Source organism: Pungitius pungitius, chromosome 18 (genome assembly GCF_949316345.1).
Source record: "Pungitius pungitius chromosome 18, fPunPun2.1, whole genome shotgun sequence".
NCBI classification, from domain to species: Eukaryota; Metazoa; Chordata; class Actinopteri; order Perciformes; family Gasterosteidae; genus Pungitius; species Pungitius pungitius.
The window spans coordinates 15904699-15924386 of record NC_084917.1 but is presented as its reverse complement, the minus strand read 5'-3'; the positions used below and the strand labels follow the sequence as shown (position 1 = coordinate 15924386).

At 43.7% G+C, this 19688-nt stretch overlaps 2 protein-coding genes across 3 annotated transcripts in view; both read right to left on the bottom strand.

Moving 5' to 3' along the window:
• Positions 1 to 1220, bottom strand: part of tln1 (talin 1) — a 59924-nt gene extending 58704 nt beyond the window's left edge. For both annotated transcript variants that reach the window (XM_037484767.2, XM_037484768.2), the window contains exon 1: positions 970 to 1220. The gene's annotated coding sequence lies outside the window, so the exon portion shown is untranslated. The remainder of the gene's footprint in view (positions 1 to 969) is intronic.
• Positions 1221 to 8722: 7502 nt separating this feature from the next.
• Positions 8723 to 18729, bottom strand: hmgcs1 (3-hydroxy-3-methylglutaryl-CoA synthase 1 (soluble)). The gene is made up of 10 exons (XM_037484796.2): positions 18628 to 18729; positions 17079 to 17527; positions 16715 to 16840; positions 16181 to 16345; positions 15177 to 15345; positions 11816 to 11986; positions 11271 to 11377; positions 11057 to 11182; positions 10010 to 10167; positions 8723 to 9709 (listed from the first exon to the last, which is right to left on the bottom strand). Exons 2-10 carry the CDS (start codon positions 17524 to 17526, stop codon positions 9632 to 9634), a joined length of 1548 nt encoding a protein of 515 aa, XP_037340693.1. The 5' UTR covers position 17527; positions 18628 to 18729; the 3' UTR covers positions 8723 to 9631.
• Positions 18730 to 19688: the final 959 nt, after the last annotated feature.

Here is a 19688-nt window from a genome sequence, read left to right as displayed (position 1 = left end):
AAGTCACAGAAACTCTTCTATTTGATAAAAAAGCAGTAGAATGCTCACATTGAAAACGTTTGGTTCCTGAGTACATGTTTGGCAGTTTGAATCAAGTTTCATCTGAGAAGAGAAACGGTCAATTTTAATATATCTGGTCCAATCTTCTCCGTGCAAAAACTATTTTATAATCGCAGATTTTGAAAAACAATGACTAACTTTAACTAATTATGTAAGAATCTAAAGCTTTTGAGCCTTGACTTGAGACCGTTTGAAACACCTCTCGCTTGAGACGAAGCTGTTTCAGACGTTTGCGCTGCAACTGTTGCAGTTTAGTGAGTAAACGCGCAAAGGGGCTGCGCCACAGCCCTCTCATGGGCGAACATGATAGACAGAACTCCCCGGCAGCTGTTCACATCGGAACCGGCCTGCCAGTCCGGTCCCGATCCCAGTTCTCCGAGCTCATTCCTCCGTTCTGTAAGCAGCACGACACGGGGCGGCAGGAATTCACACCCGGAGGCTACGTTTCCCTTCTCGCTGGTCTGACACACGCCCAGCCGTGTCAAGCCACAACTAACGGACCCTACAGACGGTACCGTGTGAGTTCTGGGCCAGGTAGCACACGTCACAACGAGGCGGAGCGGCCCGTGGGTCAGCACCGAGCCCAACGAATTAACTCTTTAGACTTTGACCGAGCGACGTGTCTCAGAATCCCAGACGTCCTGACTTACTCTACGGACACGTGAACACAACACTGACGTGCGTGAGCGCGTGGGGGCAGGAATATCCCGCGGTCTGAGCGGTCTATCGTGTCCTAAATATTCATTAACTAGCTTCACGTACTCGGTACTTTGTGCTGCGGCCTAACGGCGTTAAGGACGTGTCGGGAGGTTCCTCGCTCCCACGTCAAGTCGAACGCTGACGTCAGGAGCTTCTTGTTTGGATGGTGGAAACTTTTCAAAGTTGAAACAAACAAACATTGAAGCTGACCTGAGCGCGTGAATCCTCTCCCGCTGGCGGCCCCTCGGACTTTACAAACCAAAATAGTAGAAGGTTTTGGGATTATTCCGGGTAGAGAGCGAGGATTCGAGCGAGGGGAAAAGCCAGATAGCGTCTTTCGGTTCCCCTCCCTATCCGCCCGAGTTAAACTCCACCCCGGCGGCTCGCGGGCCGTGCGGCGGGGCGCTGTCGCACTTCCGTGGACATGTCGGTGTACTGTTGTTCTGTGTTCATGGCATAAGGGCGACGTACCGACGTGCCTGAGCACCAGCACAGCCGCATTTATCATGACGTAGGCTCGTATTTACTACTGGAATGGGTTCATTTCAAGAGAAGACCATAATCACCACCATCTTCATCATTCGCCTATTTAGTTAGGAGGCACGAGGGTCGCTATCTGACATCCCGCTACAATAACAATCGTGTTGATTTTACAGGCCCTCTTCATCATCCAACTCTTCCAATGTCCTAGTAAAAGCCAGAGAGCATCACTGGGGAGAGTGGCCGGCCTTGGATTAGGGAACGATAATGGATGGAAGAAGTTGTGGTACCAAATGAGTTGGAATTGTTTTCACAAATGTATGTTAACTAAAGAATAATACAAAATGAGATAACCAAATTCATCATTGATGACAGAAGGGATGTGGCCTATTCAGGGTTCCTTGGGGACATCATGATGTAGGACAGAAACTGCAATGCTCGTAAGAAACCCTTCCCAGAAAACACATATCATTTTGCAAGACTGCCCTGAGAATGGAGATCTACGATTGAATGCTTATGTATGTATATATATATATTAGGGCTGTCAAATGATTAAAAATTTTAATCAAATTAATCAGAATTTTCAGTGGATTAATCATGATTAATCACACCTGAAATGGTCTCGAGCCTCTGCAGTTTATCCCACTCTGCTGTGAGTTTGTGCTCCTGATGGTTCAGGGCTGCGATGACCAGACATGACCAGACATGTCAACCCTCCCGATGTTTCAAAGCCCCTCCCGAAAATCTCCCGGACCGACCTTTCTCCCGATTTCCACCCGAACAACAATATTGCTGCACCACCCGTCACTGGGCGCGCCGTTTCAGACCGAACAATAATAAAGGTTACACCTTGAAGTCGAGCGCGGCGATTAGAACGACTGGCGCTGCAAAGAAATCCGCTACCACCCCCATTTCAGTGTGAAATATTCCCATACCTGGGAGGATTTAGATCGCATTGGCTTCCCTTCCTCCGCATGTTTCAGAACAGTATTACGGGTCTCTCCGATGGTCCTCTACCTCAGCGCTGCTCTTAGCAAAGCTCTGCTGGGCGGAGCTTTTTTTCTCTGTTCTGCTGCGCGAGAACGGGGAGGGGGGGGGGGGGGGGGGTGCGGGTCTCTGGCGCAAACGACTTGCTGAACCTGACGTCCTGACATATGCCTGCAGGTGGCAGTAATGTGTTGTATAGGATGAAGTGCATTCCCTAGAGGAAGAGGCACTTTACTGACCTGAATAATTTGTCACACTGCGCATGCGTGAAATGCGTCAAAAAAATTGACGTAATTAACAACAAACAGCTGATTAACGCCGTTAACGCGCTATTTTTGACAGCCCTAATATATATATATATATATATATATATATATATATACATACAGATAAACACACTAATATACAGATAATTCTACATACACATATATTAGTGCTAACGCAAAATTAACAACGTTAATGCGGACCCATTTTAACAATGTCAAATTTCTATCGCGAGATGAATGTAATGTGAGAAGAACAAGTATGCATCTGGTATAACAAAAAAACGTTTTTACAGTTGAGTTTAAAAAAACAAAAACATTTGAAATCTGATGTGTTAATGACCAATGAGGTCAGTGATTCACACTAGTGATGTGTTGAGATAGCCCAATGAGGTCAGTGATTCACACTAGAGTGTCACGGTTTGGGTCTTGCTTTATTTTGTAGTGGTTCCTGCACCAGCCGCACGTGACAAAATGACGCGACCATCAAATGACTCAGCGTGCATTTGGCTGCTCGGCTCAACGCCAACCCCGGCTCGCTCAGAGTTCCCGGACGGCGTTCCTGTCACCGCCCTCGCCACTCTCGGGGCCCCGCTTGGACCTCGGAGGTGGAGCCCAGCGCCCAGTCCCCATTCATTGGGGCACACTGGGAGCAGGTGCTGGAGCTGGCTGCCCACCCCCAGGCCACCTACGCCTTCTACGCTCGGCTACAGCGTCTCCAGTCCCCTCTCCATGACGCCTGTCTCTGCCCGCCCCGTCTCCAGCCCCGTCTTCACCCCCGTCTCCACGACGCCTGACGGGGCTGTCTGGAATCCGGCCCGGGGGGGTGGGGTCGGGGGTTGCGCCACACAGCCGGAGCCTGGCCTGGTTCCGGCCAGTCCCTGGAGACCCTCAAGCCCGGCCACTGAGATTTGTGCATATTGTAACACATATTCTTGCATTGTGAATACGGGTTTGAAACTAGTCTTTTGTGTACATTTCCAGAGGAACATTAATTCCCTCTGTTCACTTTCAAGGCAAAGTATAGGCTAAATAATCCTACATTTTATAATGCTTTACATGTTGCTACTCAAAGACACTTTGCAGTAAAACCAGCACATTTAGCACACGAACACAGATACAGCAATAAAACCAACACATAAAACAATCATATTAAAAGCAATTAAAACAAAGTGTACAACTTCCTAGTAGGTAGATATTTTTAAATCTTTCTGCATTCAGTCGGTCCGTGATTGTCTGCCAGGCCTTTTCTCTGTTTAATTACAGCTGCCGTATTCCTTTTTTGCGTATTATATGCTTCACCTCCTGATATATATATATATATATATACACTCACCGGCCACTTTATTAGGTACCCCATGCTAGTAACGGGTTGGACCCCCTTTTGCCTTCAGAACTGCCTCAATTCTTCGTGGCATAGATTCAACAAGGTGCTGGAAGCATTCCTCAGGGAGTTTGGTCCATATTGACATGATGGCATCACACAGTTGCCGCAGATTTGTCGGCTGCACATCCATGATGCGAATCTCCCGTTCCACCACATCCCAAAGATGCTCTATTGGATTGAGATCTGGTGATTGTGGAGGCCATTTGAGTACAGCGAACTCATTGTCATGTTCAAGAAACCAGTCTGAGATGATTCCAGCTTTATGACATGGCGCATTATCCTGCTGAAAGTAGCCATCAGAAGTTGGGTACATTGTGGTCATAAAGGGATGGACATGGTCAGCAACAATACTCAGGTAGGCTGTGGCGTTGCAACGATGCTCAATTGGTACCAAGGGGCCCAAAGAGTGCCAAGAAAATATTGCCCACACCATGACACCACCACCACCAGCCTGAACCGTTGATACAAGGCAGGATGGATCCATGCTTTCATGTTGTAGACGCCAAATTCTGACCCTACCATCCGAATGTCGCAGCAGAAATCGAGACTCATCAGACCAGGCAACGTTTTTCCAATCTTCTATTGTCCAATTTCGATGAGCTTGTGCAAATTGTAGCCTCAGTTTCCTGTTCTTAGCTGAAAGGAGTAGCACCCGGTGTGGTTTTCTGCTGCTGTAGCCCATCTGCCTCAAAGTTGGACGTACTGTGCGTTCAGAGATGCTCTTATGCCCACCTTGGTTGTAACGGGTGGTTATTTGAGTCACTGTTGCCCTTCTATCAGCTCGAACCAGTCTGGCCATTCTCCTCTGACCTCTGGCATCAACAAGGCATTTCCGCCCACAGAACTGCCGCTCACTGGATGTTTTTTCTTTTTCGGACCATTCTCTGTAAACCCTAGAGATGGTTGTGCGTGAAAATCCCAGTAGATTAGCAGTTTCTGAAATACTCAGACCAGCCCTTCTGGCACCAACAATCATGCCACGTTCAAAGTCACTCAAATCACCTTTCTTCCCCATACTGATGCTCGGTTTGAACTGCAGGAGATTGTCTTGACAATGTCTACATGCCTAAATGCACTGAGTTGCCGCCATGTGATTGGCTGCTTAGAAATTAAGTGTTAACGAGCAGTTGGACAGGTGTACCTAATAAAGTGGCCGGTGAGTGTATATTAGGGCTGTCAAAAATAGCGCGTTAACGGCGTTAATCAGCTGTTTGTTGTTAATTACGTCAATTTTTTTGACGCATTTCACGCATGCGCAGTGTGACAAATTATTCAGGTCAGTAAAGTGCCTCTTCCTCTAGGGAATGCACTTCATCCTATACAACACATTACTGCCACCTGCAGGCATATGTCAGGACGTCAGGTTCAGCAAGTCGTTTGCGCCAGAGACCCGCACCCCCCCCCCCCCCCCCCTCCCCGTTCTCGCGCAGCAGAACAGAGAAAAAAAGCTCCGCCCAGCAGAGCTTTGCTAAGAGCAGCGCTGAGGTAGAGGACCATCGGAGAGACCCGTAATACTGTTCTGAAACATGCGGAGGAAGGGAAGCCAATGCGATCTAAATCCTCCCAGGTATGGGAATATTTCACACTGAAATGGGGGTGGTAGCGGATTTCTTTGCAGCGCCAGTCGTTCTAATCGCCGCGCTCGACTTCAAGGTGTAACCTTTATTATTGTTCGGTCTGAAACGGCGCGCCCAGTGACGGGTGGTGCAGCAATATTGTTGTTCGGGTGGAAATCGGGAGAAAGGTCGGTCCGGGAGATTTTCGGGAGGGGCTTTGAAACATCGGGAGGGTTGACATGTCTGGTCATGTCTGGTCATCGCAGCCCTGAACCATCAGGAGCACAAACTCACAGCAGAGTGGGATAAACTGCAGAGGCTCGAGACCCTTCTAGAGCCATGCAGGGAAATCAGTCTGTGACTTATCAAATAACATTGCTTTGATTATTTTCTGAAATGAATTTCTGAAAAATCAAATATCAATAACATGTATTTATGTAAAAAAATAATAATGATGATAATAATGATAATTATGTATCTGTGTCCTGTTATTTATCTTTAGTATGCATTTCAGAAAGAAAAAATGGTTAGGATTCAGGTGTGATTAATCATGATTAATCCACTGAAAATTCTGATTAATTTGATTAAAATTTTTAATCATTTGACAGCCCTAATATATATATATATATATATATATATATATATATATATATATATATGGAGGTGCTAATCCTCATCACAACCGCTTCACACTCGGCTGCAAAGCGCCCCAGTGAGAGTCGGAGGCCGCAGACCGAGGATGCCATCAGGACCAAATCGTCTGCAAAAAGCAGCGATGAAATCCGCAGCCCCCCGAACTGTAGAAACATGACTATGCCTCGATATCCTGTCTTTGGTGATAAGGCGCAGCCCTGGCGAAGGCCAACCCCCAGGCCAAATGCATTTTCAGCAGGAAAGCATTTTCTAGTTCTTTCCACTCATGTCAGAAATCTTGTGAGGAGCACCTGGTCGAACCAAATTTATGGTGAAATGATTGTCTTTCCACTTCCGTATTATGGTTTCCACAGGGCTCACTGGAACATTCAGAATCTTAGAAATGTGCATATAACCAATGCCATCATTGTGGTTTGCAACAATTAGGTTGCGGCGGTCTTGACAGCTCTTTGCTTTTACCCTTCATGGGATGTGTCTTGTGTGACACCTTGGCAATGAGACCTTTTGTAGGCCATCAGTTGGGACTGAACCAGCTGATATTAATTTGTACTGACATGGGTCTGGATTCCGTTTTGCACCTCCCTTTCTTCATGTGTTCAATACTTTTCCCCTGTGTCATTTCACATAACTTTATTTCTGAACCTTCTTGGTATGTATGTATTACTTGGGTTGTTACCAACATCTGGTTAAAATTTCATGTCAATAGCTATTTGGAAATATATTTACTGAGAAAAATGGTGACGTTCACTGTTCAATACTTTTGTCACCCGCTGTACAGTATATAGAGAGTGGTGGCCAAAATTATTAGAACCCTTGGCATATTTAAGAGATTTCAGTTGATTTGTTGAATAGGCCATTAGAATACTCATTAAAAGTACGAAATATCTACAAAGTCATCATTATGCTGTATGAGCCATCATATGGAGATTTGTCATTTTCCTTACATTAAACAAATTAAGCCTATTTCACTGTCAATGTCACACAATTATGTTCCTTCACAGAAGAAGCCAAATTACATGTGTAATCATTGGCAGGTTAGATCGTGGTTAAATTGCTGGTGATGCAAGAGTCTTTTGAATGTACAAGACCTATCCTGCTCATTAAGTTATTGGTAACATAGGGGTTTTGTCACTGAGGCCACACCACCAATTGGTATGAATTCAAAGCCTCTAGAAGTAGTCTTGAAGCACATGTTTGCTCTTTGAACATGGCTAAGATGAAGAAGGAGCTAACGGGTAAGCAAGGGCTCGAATAAAGGCCCTTCTGATGCTGGTTGGAGTTACTGCCGCATAGCCAAGGATTAAGATGCAGTCCAAGCACTGTAAAGTACACTTTAGATGGCCATGATGCCACTAATTCACAGATAAAAGAAACTTCCAGACAGACAAGCATCTGAGATCAACACCACAATGACTGATGGTGCAACAGTGTCCTCAAGAACTGTGCGCCGGAAAACGGGAGAAGGAGGACTTGTTGGCAGAATAGCAGCAAAGAAACCATTACTAAATAGAGTGAAACTGAAATTTGCAAAAGAACACAAGAAATGAAAGAAGATTGGTGTAAAGCAGTGGTCCCCAAACTAAGGCCCGCAGGCCGGATACGGCCCGCCTCCACATCTGACCCGGCCCCCTGAACAATACCAGAGGGGCATTATGATTTTTTTTTCAGTCTGGCCACGCAAATCCTAGACTAGCCCCTGTGAAATAGAACGGAATAATGGAGAAAAGGTTGATTCAGAATGCAGGGTATTTAACCTGCTGTGGTCAAACCATTATTTGTTTGTTCAATGCTCTCATCTGTCAAGAAGCGGTGGCGGTTATTATTTATTTCATTTTTTTCTGTAAAGATCCCAGAGAAGATTATTTGGTTATTATTTATTTCATTAAGTGATATTATTTATTTTCAGACTTTTTTTTCCGTGAAGATCCCGGATGGTTATTATTTGGTTATATGTGGCTTTCTGGAAAACAATAGTTTACATTTAGGCACCCACTGCAATCGTCACACTTTTTCTGACCCCGGCCGCCTCCAGAGAAGGGAAAAGTTATCTGGCCCTCACAGGAACAAGTTTGGGGACCCCTGGTGTAAAGTGTTGTGGACTGATGAGTCCCAGTTTGTCAACAAGTAAAGAGTATGTTCAATGGAGGGAAGGGGAAAGATCTAAAAAAAAAAAAGTGTATCTTGCCAATAGTTAAACATGGAGGGGGTAGTATTATGGTGTGGGGTGACATTTCGGCCTCAGGAATTCATTCATCATTGACTTAGTGAAAATTGACAGAATCATGGATAGTAAACCACAACATTCTGGTGATGCACAGAGTACCATCTGGGAGTCATCTTATTGGGCCTGGATTTATTTTTACCAAGAGGTCAATGACCCTAAACATTTTTCTAACTATTGCTGGAACTACCTTCAACAGAAGGGAAATCTGCTGGAAGATGGAAATTGATTGACTGGCCCACTTAAAGTCTGGACCTCCATCGAGCAACTTTGAAAATAAACTGGAGAAATCCATTGTACATTCAAAGGAAAGCCTTTGGCTGGAATGGCAGAGGGACTGATATAACAATAGTGCTGTAATTGCTGCAAAAGGTGGACAATATTACACACACAAAAAAGAGACACTGAAACCACAGAAAGTTGCACATTTGTGCTTGATAAATGAGTAATGATTTATCAACCATTTGTTAATTTAATAGAGTTACAATGTAGATTATGACAAATGTTGCCATACTTCTCCTCAAGCCGTCTCTTTAGAGACTTTGAAAACAATCAGAGCGAATGACTTTGGAACATTGAACAGCAGCAGTTACACACTTAGTGGCTTTAGGCTTTCCATGGAAATTAATGAAGGGTGTCATTCAAAGGAGCTTGGTGCAACATACCTCACACGTCAACAGGTTAACATCTTAATGCTTTCTACATGACATCAGCTACAGCACCAACGGTGGAAGAAAGACACCACCATGTGAAGCTCTGGGTGAGTCCTGATGTGTGGTCAGTCACATGATGGCCCTGCAGAAAACTGACCACACCTTTTCATAGCAAACAAAAAGGTATGGAACACAAATAGAGTGGGGTACGAGGTGTGGCGTCAGCAATTTTTCGATACATCAGCACAGTTGAGGCACACTTCCCTTGATGGTTTTGTTAGCAGGAGGCCTGAAATGACATTCAGTATGTCCATTTCCTCTCACTGGCTGCCAGCTGCCAGTAGGAAACCTGCTTGTTTCACATCAGCAATAATCTGCTAACATCTGCGTGCGCTTCTCCCAAATATAAACGGTCCATTTTGCACAAATACAAAAGGAAAATATGTACAAATGTCAACGTTGAAAAACAAAAAGATTGCTAAAACATGATTACTGTGATCAAAATAGGCTGGTCAAATCTGGAGCTCACTGTCCAACGAGGGTAATGGGAAGCGGTCCGCACTGCGCCAACCTAGTTTAGTTTGTCTTCCAAGGGGACACCGTTGCGTCCTACTACCCTGCGGTCTACTTGTTAGAGTTCCCTTGATACCTCTCAGAGGTAAGCCGAGGGCTCAGTTGCTGACAGCAGCTTGGGGGCCGGCGGCGGCTGCAGGGATGCGAGGCATCTTCTTGGCTGGACTGGGGCCGTGCTGAAGGAGAAAAGCAACTGCTGGTTAACAAAAGCACTAAATGGTTTGGGGTTGTATCCATATCCGATCTGCTGCACCGTTATGAAAGAGCACTAATCACATGAGTCAAGTCACAGATCTTAACTCTTCAGCCTTAATGGAGACACTGCTTTTATTTGGTCAGATTTCATGCCTGAACCCAGATGTGCACAATGAATGTTATGAAGTCTTTGACATCACTATGCATTCATACTGTGTCCCCGCACAGTGGATCCTCTGATCTACATTAGATGTGTCCATAACGTTTATAGTGCTGTGTACCTCGCTGGCAGTGCTGGAGCGAACGAGTTCTGGCTCTGAAGACAGGTCCTGCTCCAAAGGTCTCCGGCCATATTCCCGGCGGTGCTTGTCATCTATTCTTGTCAGGTACCAGGTCCCTGGGAAAAGGTCTTCCACTGAGCCTCGAGGTACGTAGCTGGCTGTGAGGAAAGATAAAAAGAAAGAGAAATATGATTAACAACATCAAGACTCATGTAGCCAGAGTTGGTATACGCATTGGTGAATGCATTGTATTCATGCCTTGTGGCGTTTGTCACGTTAGGACCAATAAGGACCAGTAACCCTTTAACTTTCCTTACATCAAAATCTGCTTTCGTCAACTTTGGGCTGAGTTTAGTATCTTGAAAAATTGTAATATTTCTGTCACAGTACTTTTAAGAAGTCCTTCCTCTACTAGGGGGTACAGTACAGGGGTACAGCCTGACAGTTCAATATGTCTCCCTGGTATTATAAATAGTGCTGGGCAACAATAAAAGAAATTGATTGCCATTTATTGCATTGCGATAAATTCAATGATTAATTCAAGTGTGTATTGAACACTTTTTGTGCAAACTCTTTCAACAGTTTCTAAAGCAGTATTCTCTTTGCACACTAAGAAATATTTTTTGTTTGCACTGGATTTCGTTTGGAGAATTTTAGTTAAATAACCAACTTTCAGAGATAAACGTTAATAACTTCGCAAAGAGAATCATTGCAACGCTTATATTGACTAGTTACTTGTAAATTTGCCTTAGTTGGAGTCCCTTTTTTCCGCTGGTCTCCGTAAAGACAATTATTTCCATTATCCACCATGGAAATATGTACCTTTTCTGCCCTGTACTTGTTGTGGAAATTACAAACTTCAAACCGCAAACGCCGTTTGCTTCTGCTTAGAGTCATTTAAAAAAATGTTTTTCAGTCCTAAATATAATAGCTTGTCAGGGATCGTCACAGCTATCAAACTTTCACATGTTGAGATAAAATAAACAACACCCAGAAAGACTGAGTTAGTTTGGCCAGACTTGAGCAGCAGTGACAGCAGGATCATACCGAGGTGGTGCGTGTCTTCTCTTAGCTTCATGTTCTCAGAGAAGGCGGCAGGCGAGACCTTCTGCCTTGAGTCCAGTCTGACCTTCAGGTCACTCAGGCTGGACACAAGTTTCTCCAGAACAGATCCTGAAACAAAGTCAGCGAATTACATGGAGGAACACACGATCCTGTAGTATCTAGTCTAATTTCATCCACATCACAAAGGCCGGCCTACCAGGTGTGTGGTCCTGTGTGACTCTGAGAGAATAAAGAGTAGCAGCAAATCCAGAACCGTATGAGAAAACGCCAATCCTCTGTCCTGCCAGCTCTGAAGAGGTGTGTCTGCAAAAGAGAAAAAAACAAAATGTTCTGCTCAATAGGAGAGTCCTAAGACTAGTTCAATGAGCCACACCAGAATCTTTTTGCAGCAAGAGGGGGACGTTCCTGAACGATAGCCATCATTTACCGTAAACTCAATAAACAACATACAGTGTAACAAATGTCATTTGAAGATCTCACAATCATGTCACCTTACAAATAGGTGCAAGATGTCTAAATAGTGTGTTTTCAGTTGGTAGTGTGAAGTACATTGACAGTTGTTGCCCTCGTTAGGCTCTGGGTAATTGATCAGTATGTACTTCAGCAGACTCTTTGTGATCTTCTGAACCTTCTCAGCTTCTCCCTGCTTCAGGTCTTTACTGAATCTAGAGGTGCCATCTCCTGAGCTGTGGTTTCAATCTGATGTAAACACACGTGATTAAATGGAGTAAATCTACTTACGCTGCAAAGAGTGATGCCAGGCAGCCATAGACTGAGGGTGTGTACATATTTCCGTTCTGGTTAGAGATCAGCAGGGAGGGCTTGGTCTTCCTCTCAAACAGATCTGCACTGGCCTTCATAAAGGCCTTCTCCACATCCCGGTCGAAGTAGGTCTCTTCTGGTCGCACATCTCTAGAGTCAAAACAAACACATCCTCACAATCACTAAAGGCTTTCCTGGTTTTGCCTACTGGTAGGCTAATCCAAATAGAGAAAATGTCTTTCACGAGTAGAATACTGCAGTTATTCCAGTTATTATACTGGTGATCCTTAAAAAGGAGACATATCACTCGCTTTTAAAAGACTCAATCGTATTTAGGGCTTCCACCTGAACACGTTCACATGCTTTGATGTTAAAACGCATGTCATTTTTCTCCTATTGTCTGTGTGAATATTCATGTATTCGCCTTCTCTTATTCAATGTTTTTAACCCTCCTATTACTATTTTATGACTTTTCCTAATTTAACAGGGACAACTGGATAAACATAAAATTGACATGATGTCCTGTACACATGTTGTACACATCGGTGTTGTTCGGGGGGGTCAATTTGATCCTAGGCTGTTTTAGCTGTATAAAACTAATCAGGTCGTCCACAGGTCAGACACTAAATCTGCACCTGCAAACCCAAGCACTTGCCCCTGCAGTATATTAGCGGGGGGGGGGGGGGGGGGGTTGTGCTGGGACTGCTGCATGAGGGGCTACTGTGAGACTGACCACCTGTGAGTGCTATGAACGCTTACACAGCTACTCTCGCTCTTAACTGAAAATTATTAAAATGAAATGACTTCTAAACAAATAAATGACTTCTAGACAAAAGATGATGTAGAAGAGGACACTGATTATGAGCCATCCTCCTCTGATGAGAATAAGACCCTCATTGTTGACCCTCCTGTTGTTTCTCAACCACCAGCAAACACTCTGCCTTCTAAAAATGTAAAGTTATTATGGTCTGTATCCCACATGAACAACAGGTGGACTTAGTGCTTCTAACGTCATCAGAATGCTTCCAGGTCCATGACATAAAATCAGCATTTGAGCTCTTCATAACAACATCAATGGAAAAGGACCGACTTGAGATGACACATTTAAAGGGCAGGGGTTCGTACGGGGAGAGTTGCACTACAGTGCATTTTGAAGGTCGAGTGCCAAGAAAAAAACCCAATGTAAGCTAATTGTTGATTTGCATGTTACAACGCAGCTTGCTACAGATCAACTGATCACTTAGACAACATGTGGCAGACTGACATTATGATACGGGAAACCAGGGTTCAAAATGACTTAGGACTCTTGGGGGGTCCCCTAAAATGTAACTATAAAAAATACTTAAGACTACCTTGCTACACTATATACTGCAGGCAAAATTATATTGATATATTTTGAAGGTGGGATATTGGTCTTGGGATGTTTTTCATGGTTTGGGCTGGTCCCAGTAGTGTAGTGGTGTCTGGAGAAGTGGATTGGCTTTAATCAAACAGGTAACCCTCTAATTCTGGAGCAACAAAGTTACAGTATATATATATTCCGTATATATATAAATCCCCGACATGACAAAGTGGATAACAGGTCATTCTTTCCTTGAGCAAGGAAGTTAACTAAGTTACCTAAATCCACCAGGTGTCATTATGGCAGCACCATGCACCTTCAAAGGGTTTTATCAAATACAACTGGCGTTTCTCATCCCTTATGTTAATAGGATTTGTAAAACAACTGGCCGCTGGATTGAATAATAATGATGTCTATAAAGACTGTTCCTGGCATCTAAATAAGGCACCGAAATCAGAGTTGCTATTCGTTCCGGAAGATAACGACGATTAACACACCTGAAATCCTGTAAATCTCCATATCTCACTGCGTAGAGCAGTGGGCTCGTTGTCTTTAGGATGTTTTGACCCACGGGGTTCGAATCCCGATCATTCCGATCTTTTCTTAAATATATTTTCTTGACTACATGTTTTCATACGTGGTTGTGATGTAGTGCTCACTTATACAATCGTGAACGCTGCAATGGATTTGTGATGCGTTTTGTAGATTTTCAGCAATATGTTTGTGAATGTGCTGCTGTTAGCTGGCAGGTTGTTTGGCTTCATACACATAAAGCAAGAAACTCTTCTAATCATTACGTTACACTGGGTATCTAAGTTAGTTAATGCAACTTTTGATATAGGAACACCAATTCCAAATATTTTACTAGAATAAGTAATTATTATGGAGATATCAACATAATCGAAGCACTTACAGCATTTTCATGAGGGATTTCACTCTTTGTGAGGCTTCGTTTATGCCGCGTTCAACAATAACCTACGTGTCTGCGCCATAGAGCACAACAACAATCTGTGATGCTATTGGCTGCCCTGATTGCTGCCCAATCGCGCTAGGAAATAAATGTATTATTGTTATAAATATAAAACGTCACTAAAGACCTTTTCACAATCATTTTTAATGTTCAAAATATTTGTCGAGGACCCCCCAAAATCTAAAAATAAATTCTTATAGGGGGTCCCTAATGACTTATAGGGTGTCCGGGACCCCCCCAGACCCTCCTCATTTTGAACCCTGCGGGAAACCACGTCTGTAGGAGCCCACTATAGTGCACCCACCCGCCTGTCTCTGTAATGATCCACTGTATTTGTAGTGATGGCAAATTCAATCATTGATCCTGTTACACGAGCAGTGGACAAGTGTAGACGTGAAAAAGACATGTTCAGAGGAAACACTGCAGTATGCGCCAGGGGCGTAGCCAGTAATGGGCCAGGGCGGCACTGGCCCGCCCACATTACTCACTGGCCCACCCAGACAAGTTTGATCAAATTGTTTTTTAGTTAACAATTTTTACTATTCAAATGTATTTAAGAAAATATATTATAATAAAGGTGTAACTGTTTTTGCATTTTAGCTATTCTCTTTTCTACTCTCTAAAAGGTTTAATTATTATTTAAGTAATTTCTTTTCTACAAAAAACTGCAGACCCACCCACTTTTTCACTGGCCCGCCCAAAATACAATTTCTGCCTACGCCCCTTTTCAGGGGAACACTAGAGCATCAGGTCCATGTTAACTTTTACTTTGCCCATTACGGGTCTATGCTGTGTGGTAATGCCAGAGGATTCCAAATTGACTGTGGGTGCAGAAGATGGACGTTTAGTATATTAGTATAAAGGATATGTAAATCATGCGGTGTTAAAGGATCAATATAAAACATTACCATAAAATCTGACAACTATTATCTGTGACCCAGTTTTAGCTAAAAATGCTTCTTTAAATGCAGACTTTATTCATTAGGCCTGCTTTATTTAAAAACCGGAACAGCTGTTAGTCAGTGTACCTGAAGGCATCGAGGCCTGCGAAGGGTCCCGTCTCAGTGTTGGGGCTGGGGTGGTTTAGAAAGTCATTGAGCATCAGTCTAGCCAACGACTTCTGCACCAGCTTGCAGTATGGTGAATGGAAGACTAGATGGCCAAAGTCGTCCAGGCTGAAACGCTTCTCTGAACCCTCTGTGGGGAAAAAGAAGGATTAGATCATTTGAGCCCGTAACTGAACTCTTGAATGTGAACCTACTGGGTTACATTCACAGAGCAAAGATAACTGTTTCTATCTGCTTACACCTCATTGTGTTGCACCTTTGCACCATGCACTACGTACAAAATACCAAAGTGTGAAAGCTCATCTCAAAGTCAGGAACGCATCGCTATGTCAAAGAGCAGCAGCCCAGAGAGAAGAGCTAGAAATGTCCCTGAAGACATCCCATTATCTCACATGCTGTACATTAGGTTAAGGCTCATCTCATTAAAACTACTTTAGGGTCTCTGAACTTAAGTAAACTCTTTAGCACAAGTAGAGTACTAAACCATCTTAACCCTCTAATAAGGCTCTCATCTGACCAGTCTTTCAAATGTATGGCAGCGATGACAATGAATAATCATGATGAGGAAAGATGCTCACATCTTTCCTGTCCCGAGTTGAGAATGGTGGGGAGATTGGATACCTCAACGGTATTATTCAGTTTGTTAGTGGCCCTAATCTATGACGCCCCAGAGTTCGGACCAGGAAGGAGAGCTACAGTCTCCATCAGAGCAGCAAACATTATACCTAATGAGACTAGGAGAATTAAGAGGTCGACTCTTGTGGATTATAGTCTTATTATGATGTTAAGTTATTTAAAAAGAGCAGAATATTATTTTGACAGAAAAGCCCTGAGGCAAATTTGTAATTTTGGGCTATACAAAATAAAATCAATCAAATCAAGGCATAATTTTCAGGCTGTGGCGCTGTCTACGTGGAACACTTTGAAATGCAGCATCATTGATCATAGACAACATGTTAACCTACCTCTTTGCCACTGTGCGTGGATCTTGTTGCGATACACAGTGTAGCAGCGGTCCAAAGCACTCAGGTAGCACTCTATCGACAGCTTGCCATCGACCACAGGATACTCTGACATCAAGTCAGGCTTGTAGAAGTCATAAGCATGCTGCATGTGGGTTCCACGCAGACCTGCAGCAGACATCAGCTCAATTCAACTGTTTTTACTGTATACGCAAAACTCATTCTACAAATGTCAAAACAAAAAATGTTTTATTTTGAAAAATGACCATATTCTTTCCCCAATTGCATGCGCCTGTCCCTCTTGAAACATTTCCCTAGTGTTTTTGGCAACTACTCCTCACTCCCCGTTGGCCGGTCATTTTGCTGTGCTTACTCGCCACACCTTCAAGACCGGTCCACAAAATATTGTTGGATGCGCGGGGCAAGAAAGGTTGGGAACCCCTGTGCTAAACGATCATGGGGCCTTATCAATATGTCAACCATTGAAGAGGGCTGCATGACTAAGTGTGCACAGATAACATTTTTTACATAGCTAACCTCGTTCAAAAGCCAGAGGAGCATTAGGGCCAATCAGCATGGCCACTGCACCAGCACCTCCCGTCGGCCGGGCCCCTCCTGTGGCATACACAGCAATGTCCCCCGCAACAACCACAGCATAGCGCCCTGCAGAAAGGGAACACAAGGAGAAAGCAATGTAATCTCTAGCATAGTGGCACAGTACTGTTGCAGAAACGCATTCTATAAGAGTGTATGTAACAATGTAGTTAAGCATTAACAATTGTACTAAAAAGAGAGGCATCTGAGCCATTAGGCTTTAACAATAATATACATGTACACTTCCTTCTGATATTTCATGAACTATATTTTGAATCAATGGGAAAGATAAACTATGTTCACTTACCATCCCATGAGCTGGACTCAACCCAGTTGACAGCATTGAAGAGCGCAGCCGTACCCCCGTAGCAGGCGTTTGTTGTGTCAATGCCCTCCACATCTGTATTGCCAGAATCCTCAAACAGCTGCATGAGGACTGTTTTGACAGACTTGGACTTGTCAATGATGGTCTCTGTGCCAACCTCAAGTCGACCCACGCTGTCATAGGACAGACCATTCTTCTCCATCAACCGCTGGACCACAGTCAGGCACAGAGAGTTGATGTCTTCCCGATCGGAGCAGAAGCCCATGCGCGCTTGGCCAAGACCCACGGTGTATTTCCCAGCCGTTACGCCGTCTAACTGCTCCAGCTCGGCCTGGTCCACATACTGGGACGGGAAGTACAGCTCCATGGCAATGATACCTACGTCTTTGGGCCATGGTCCTAAGCAACTGATTGGGGCTGATCCTGGCATCCTGAATGTGTACAGAAGAGGGTTCATGTTAAGCAGTACATCAATTTAATAAATATATTGTGTTTAATGAGTTGTTAAACTATGGATTTGTACAGTCTTTCAGCCACTTAATATAGGGATATAGAAAAAGGAATCGGTCTTTGCTTGGTCAGGTGCATCAGCACATAAATCCACCTTTTACTGCCCAAGGTACTGTTTGCTAAGCTCACGGAAAACTAGAGCCAACATTTCAGTCGCAAAGCATTTGGACATTGGACAACATGGTAGGGACATTGTAGCTAAGCGGACTTGCTTTTTTAACCTCTTGTAATGTTAGCTAGCTGTCTAGCGTTAACGTTAACATAACAGAAACCGGCAGCTAGCACGCTAGCTACGGCCGTTTAAACAGTAGCATGACACGTACTGTACAACAGTAAAGCAACGTGAACCGTTAAATACCGCACGAAGTAAGGTTAGCGAAAGTTGTAACGTTAACTGTAAAAGGAACTAAATGGGCTGTTATAGGGCTCAAGTTAACGTTTGTTAACGTTGTGTCTAAATCTCAGAGCTAAGCTAGCCTACGTAGGTAGCGGCTAACGTCACAGAACGCCCGTGTTTGGGAGATACTCGGCAAGAGGAGAGGGACACTAGGGGAAAGGTCAATGGGATTTTCTAGAACTTAACACGTTAATTCCTAAATCTGTCATAAGACTCAGTCCCTTCGAAGGTATACTGGTAGAACAAAATACAGATGTGTTGGCCTCACTCTACGAATGATAAATGCATCCGTTTTGCTGGACCATAATTCAGCAGGTAACTTATACCTTATAACATAACCTCCCGTTCAGATGGGTCTGAAAATCCCAAACAGCAAGTTAGATAACGTTAGTAGAGGTAACGCTAGTTTTATTGTATTTTTATAGAAAATTGTGAAAATTGTTACAATATATTAACTGTTATTCGAGAAGGGAAAGCCGGAGGCAACTATTACACTATTGCCACTGATTGCATTAAGAGTCTACAATGACACCGAGATAACACACTTCTGTTGAAAGAACATGTTGGAACTAAATTGTGGATAAGCAATGGATTAAAGTGTAGAGAGTTACGTGGTCTTCTCACCTGTGTGTGAAGTTAACTCCAGAGATGGTTTGTAAATCTATTCCGTAAATTGTGTCCCGTCCACGGCTCTCCGGCGATCCGCTGGAGTGTATTTATGTGTGACGATGACACATCAGCGTCCGCCCAGCACGGCGGCACCTAGCCTGCTGTCCAATCACAGCTGGCAAACCACATGCGGCGCTACCAAGTCCCGCACATGTCTGACCAATCACAGATCAGGAATCACAACCACGCGCCAGAGCTGCATCTGCGTACCAATGGTGAGAGTTGTACGATGTCTGGTGAGAGAGAAGAAGCCAATGACACTGTCGAAGTGATTCCTGGCGCGGTGGACTCGGCAGTGGGCAGTGCTTGAAAAACAGAGCATTGTAGCCATGGCAACAGTTGTCCATGACCTGTTCATATAGTATAGCACGACATAGACGGTATTGGTACGACTATTGTTTTTTCCCCATTAAAGTAACGTACATTTTTATATAATTAAATTACTTTAAATAATACAATCACATTTCCTGGGTGAGGAAAAAAAGACCAATGCGGTGTTCCTACCAACATAACGCAATGATAAGGTTTATATGCTATGCAAATAGGTCAATGTAATTTACACTTGTTCATACATTCTGCTAAGCAACGTAGAGACAGGCATCAACATCATGCACCTGGATGAAGTGAACTGTAGGATGTCTGGCCTGAGATAATGCACATCCAAACTATTTATAAGTAGAACTACTAGTATTATCTGTAAAATATGATATTGAAGTATTGAAAGTAAAAGTTACCTATGCAGTGAACAATGTGGAATGACCACTTTCAAAGTGTTATTTTATATATATTAGATTGTAGAGCCCTTGATTTTTAGGCTGCACAAAAAAATTCAACACCTAATCTTTTCTAATGGAAAACATCCTCTCAGGCATACCATGAGACAGAATTGATTAAAATGTCTTTTAAACTAATCTCGGAAATAGGGCCCTTACACTCCGACAATTTCTAGTATTCCTTCTGGATATTCTGATGCCCAGGAATACCTATTAATGTCTGTTTCACTTTTACTACGTGGC

Coding starts and splice junctions, on each gene's coding strand:
- hmgcs1 (XM_037484796.2), bottom strand. CDS start 17,526: ATGCCAGGATCAGCCCCAATCAGTTGCTTAGGACCATGGCCCAAAGAC. Junction 11,987..15,176: donor GCAGGCCTCGATGCCTTCAG/GTACACTGACTA, acceptor TTTTGACTCTAG/AGATGTGCGACCAGAAGAGA. Junction 11,183..11,270: donor CACACAGGACCACACACCTG/GTAGGCCGGCCT, acceptor ACTTTGTTTCAG/GATCTGTTCTGGAGAAACTT.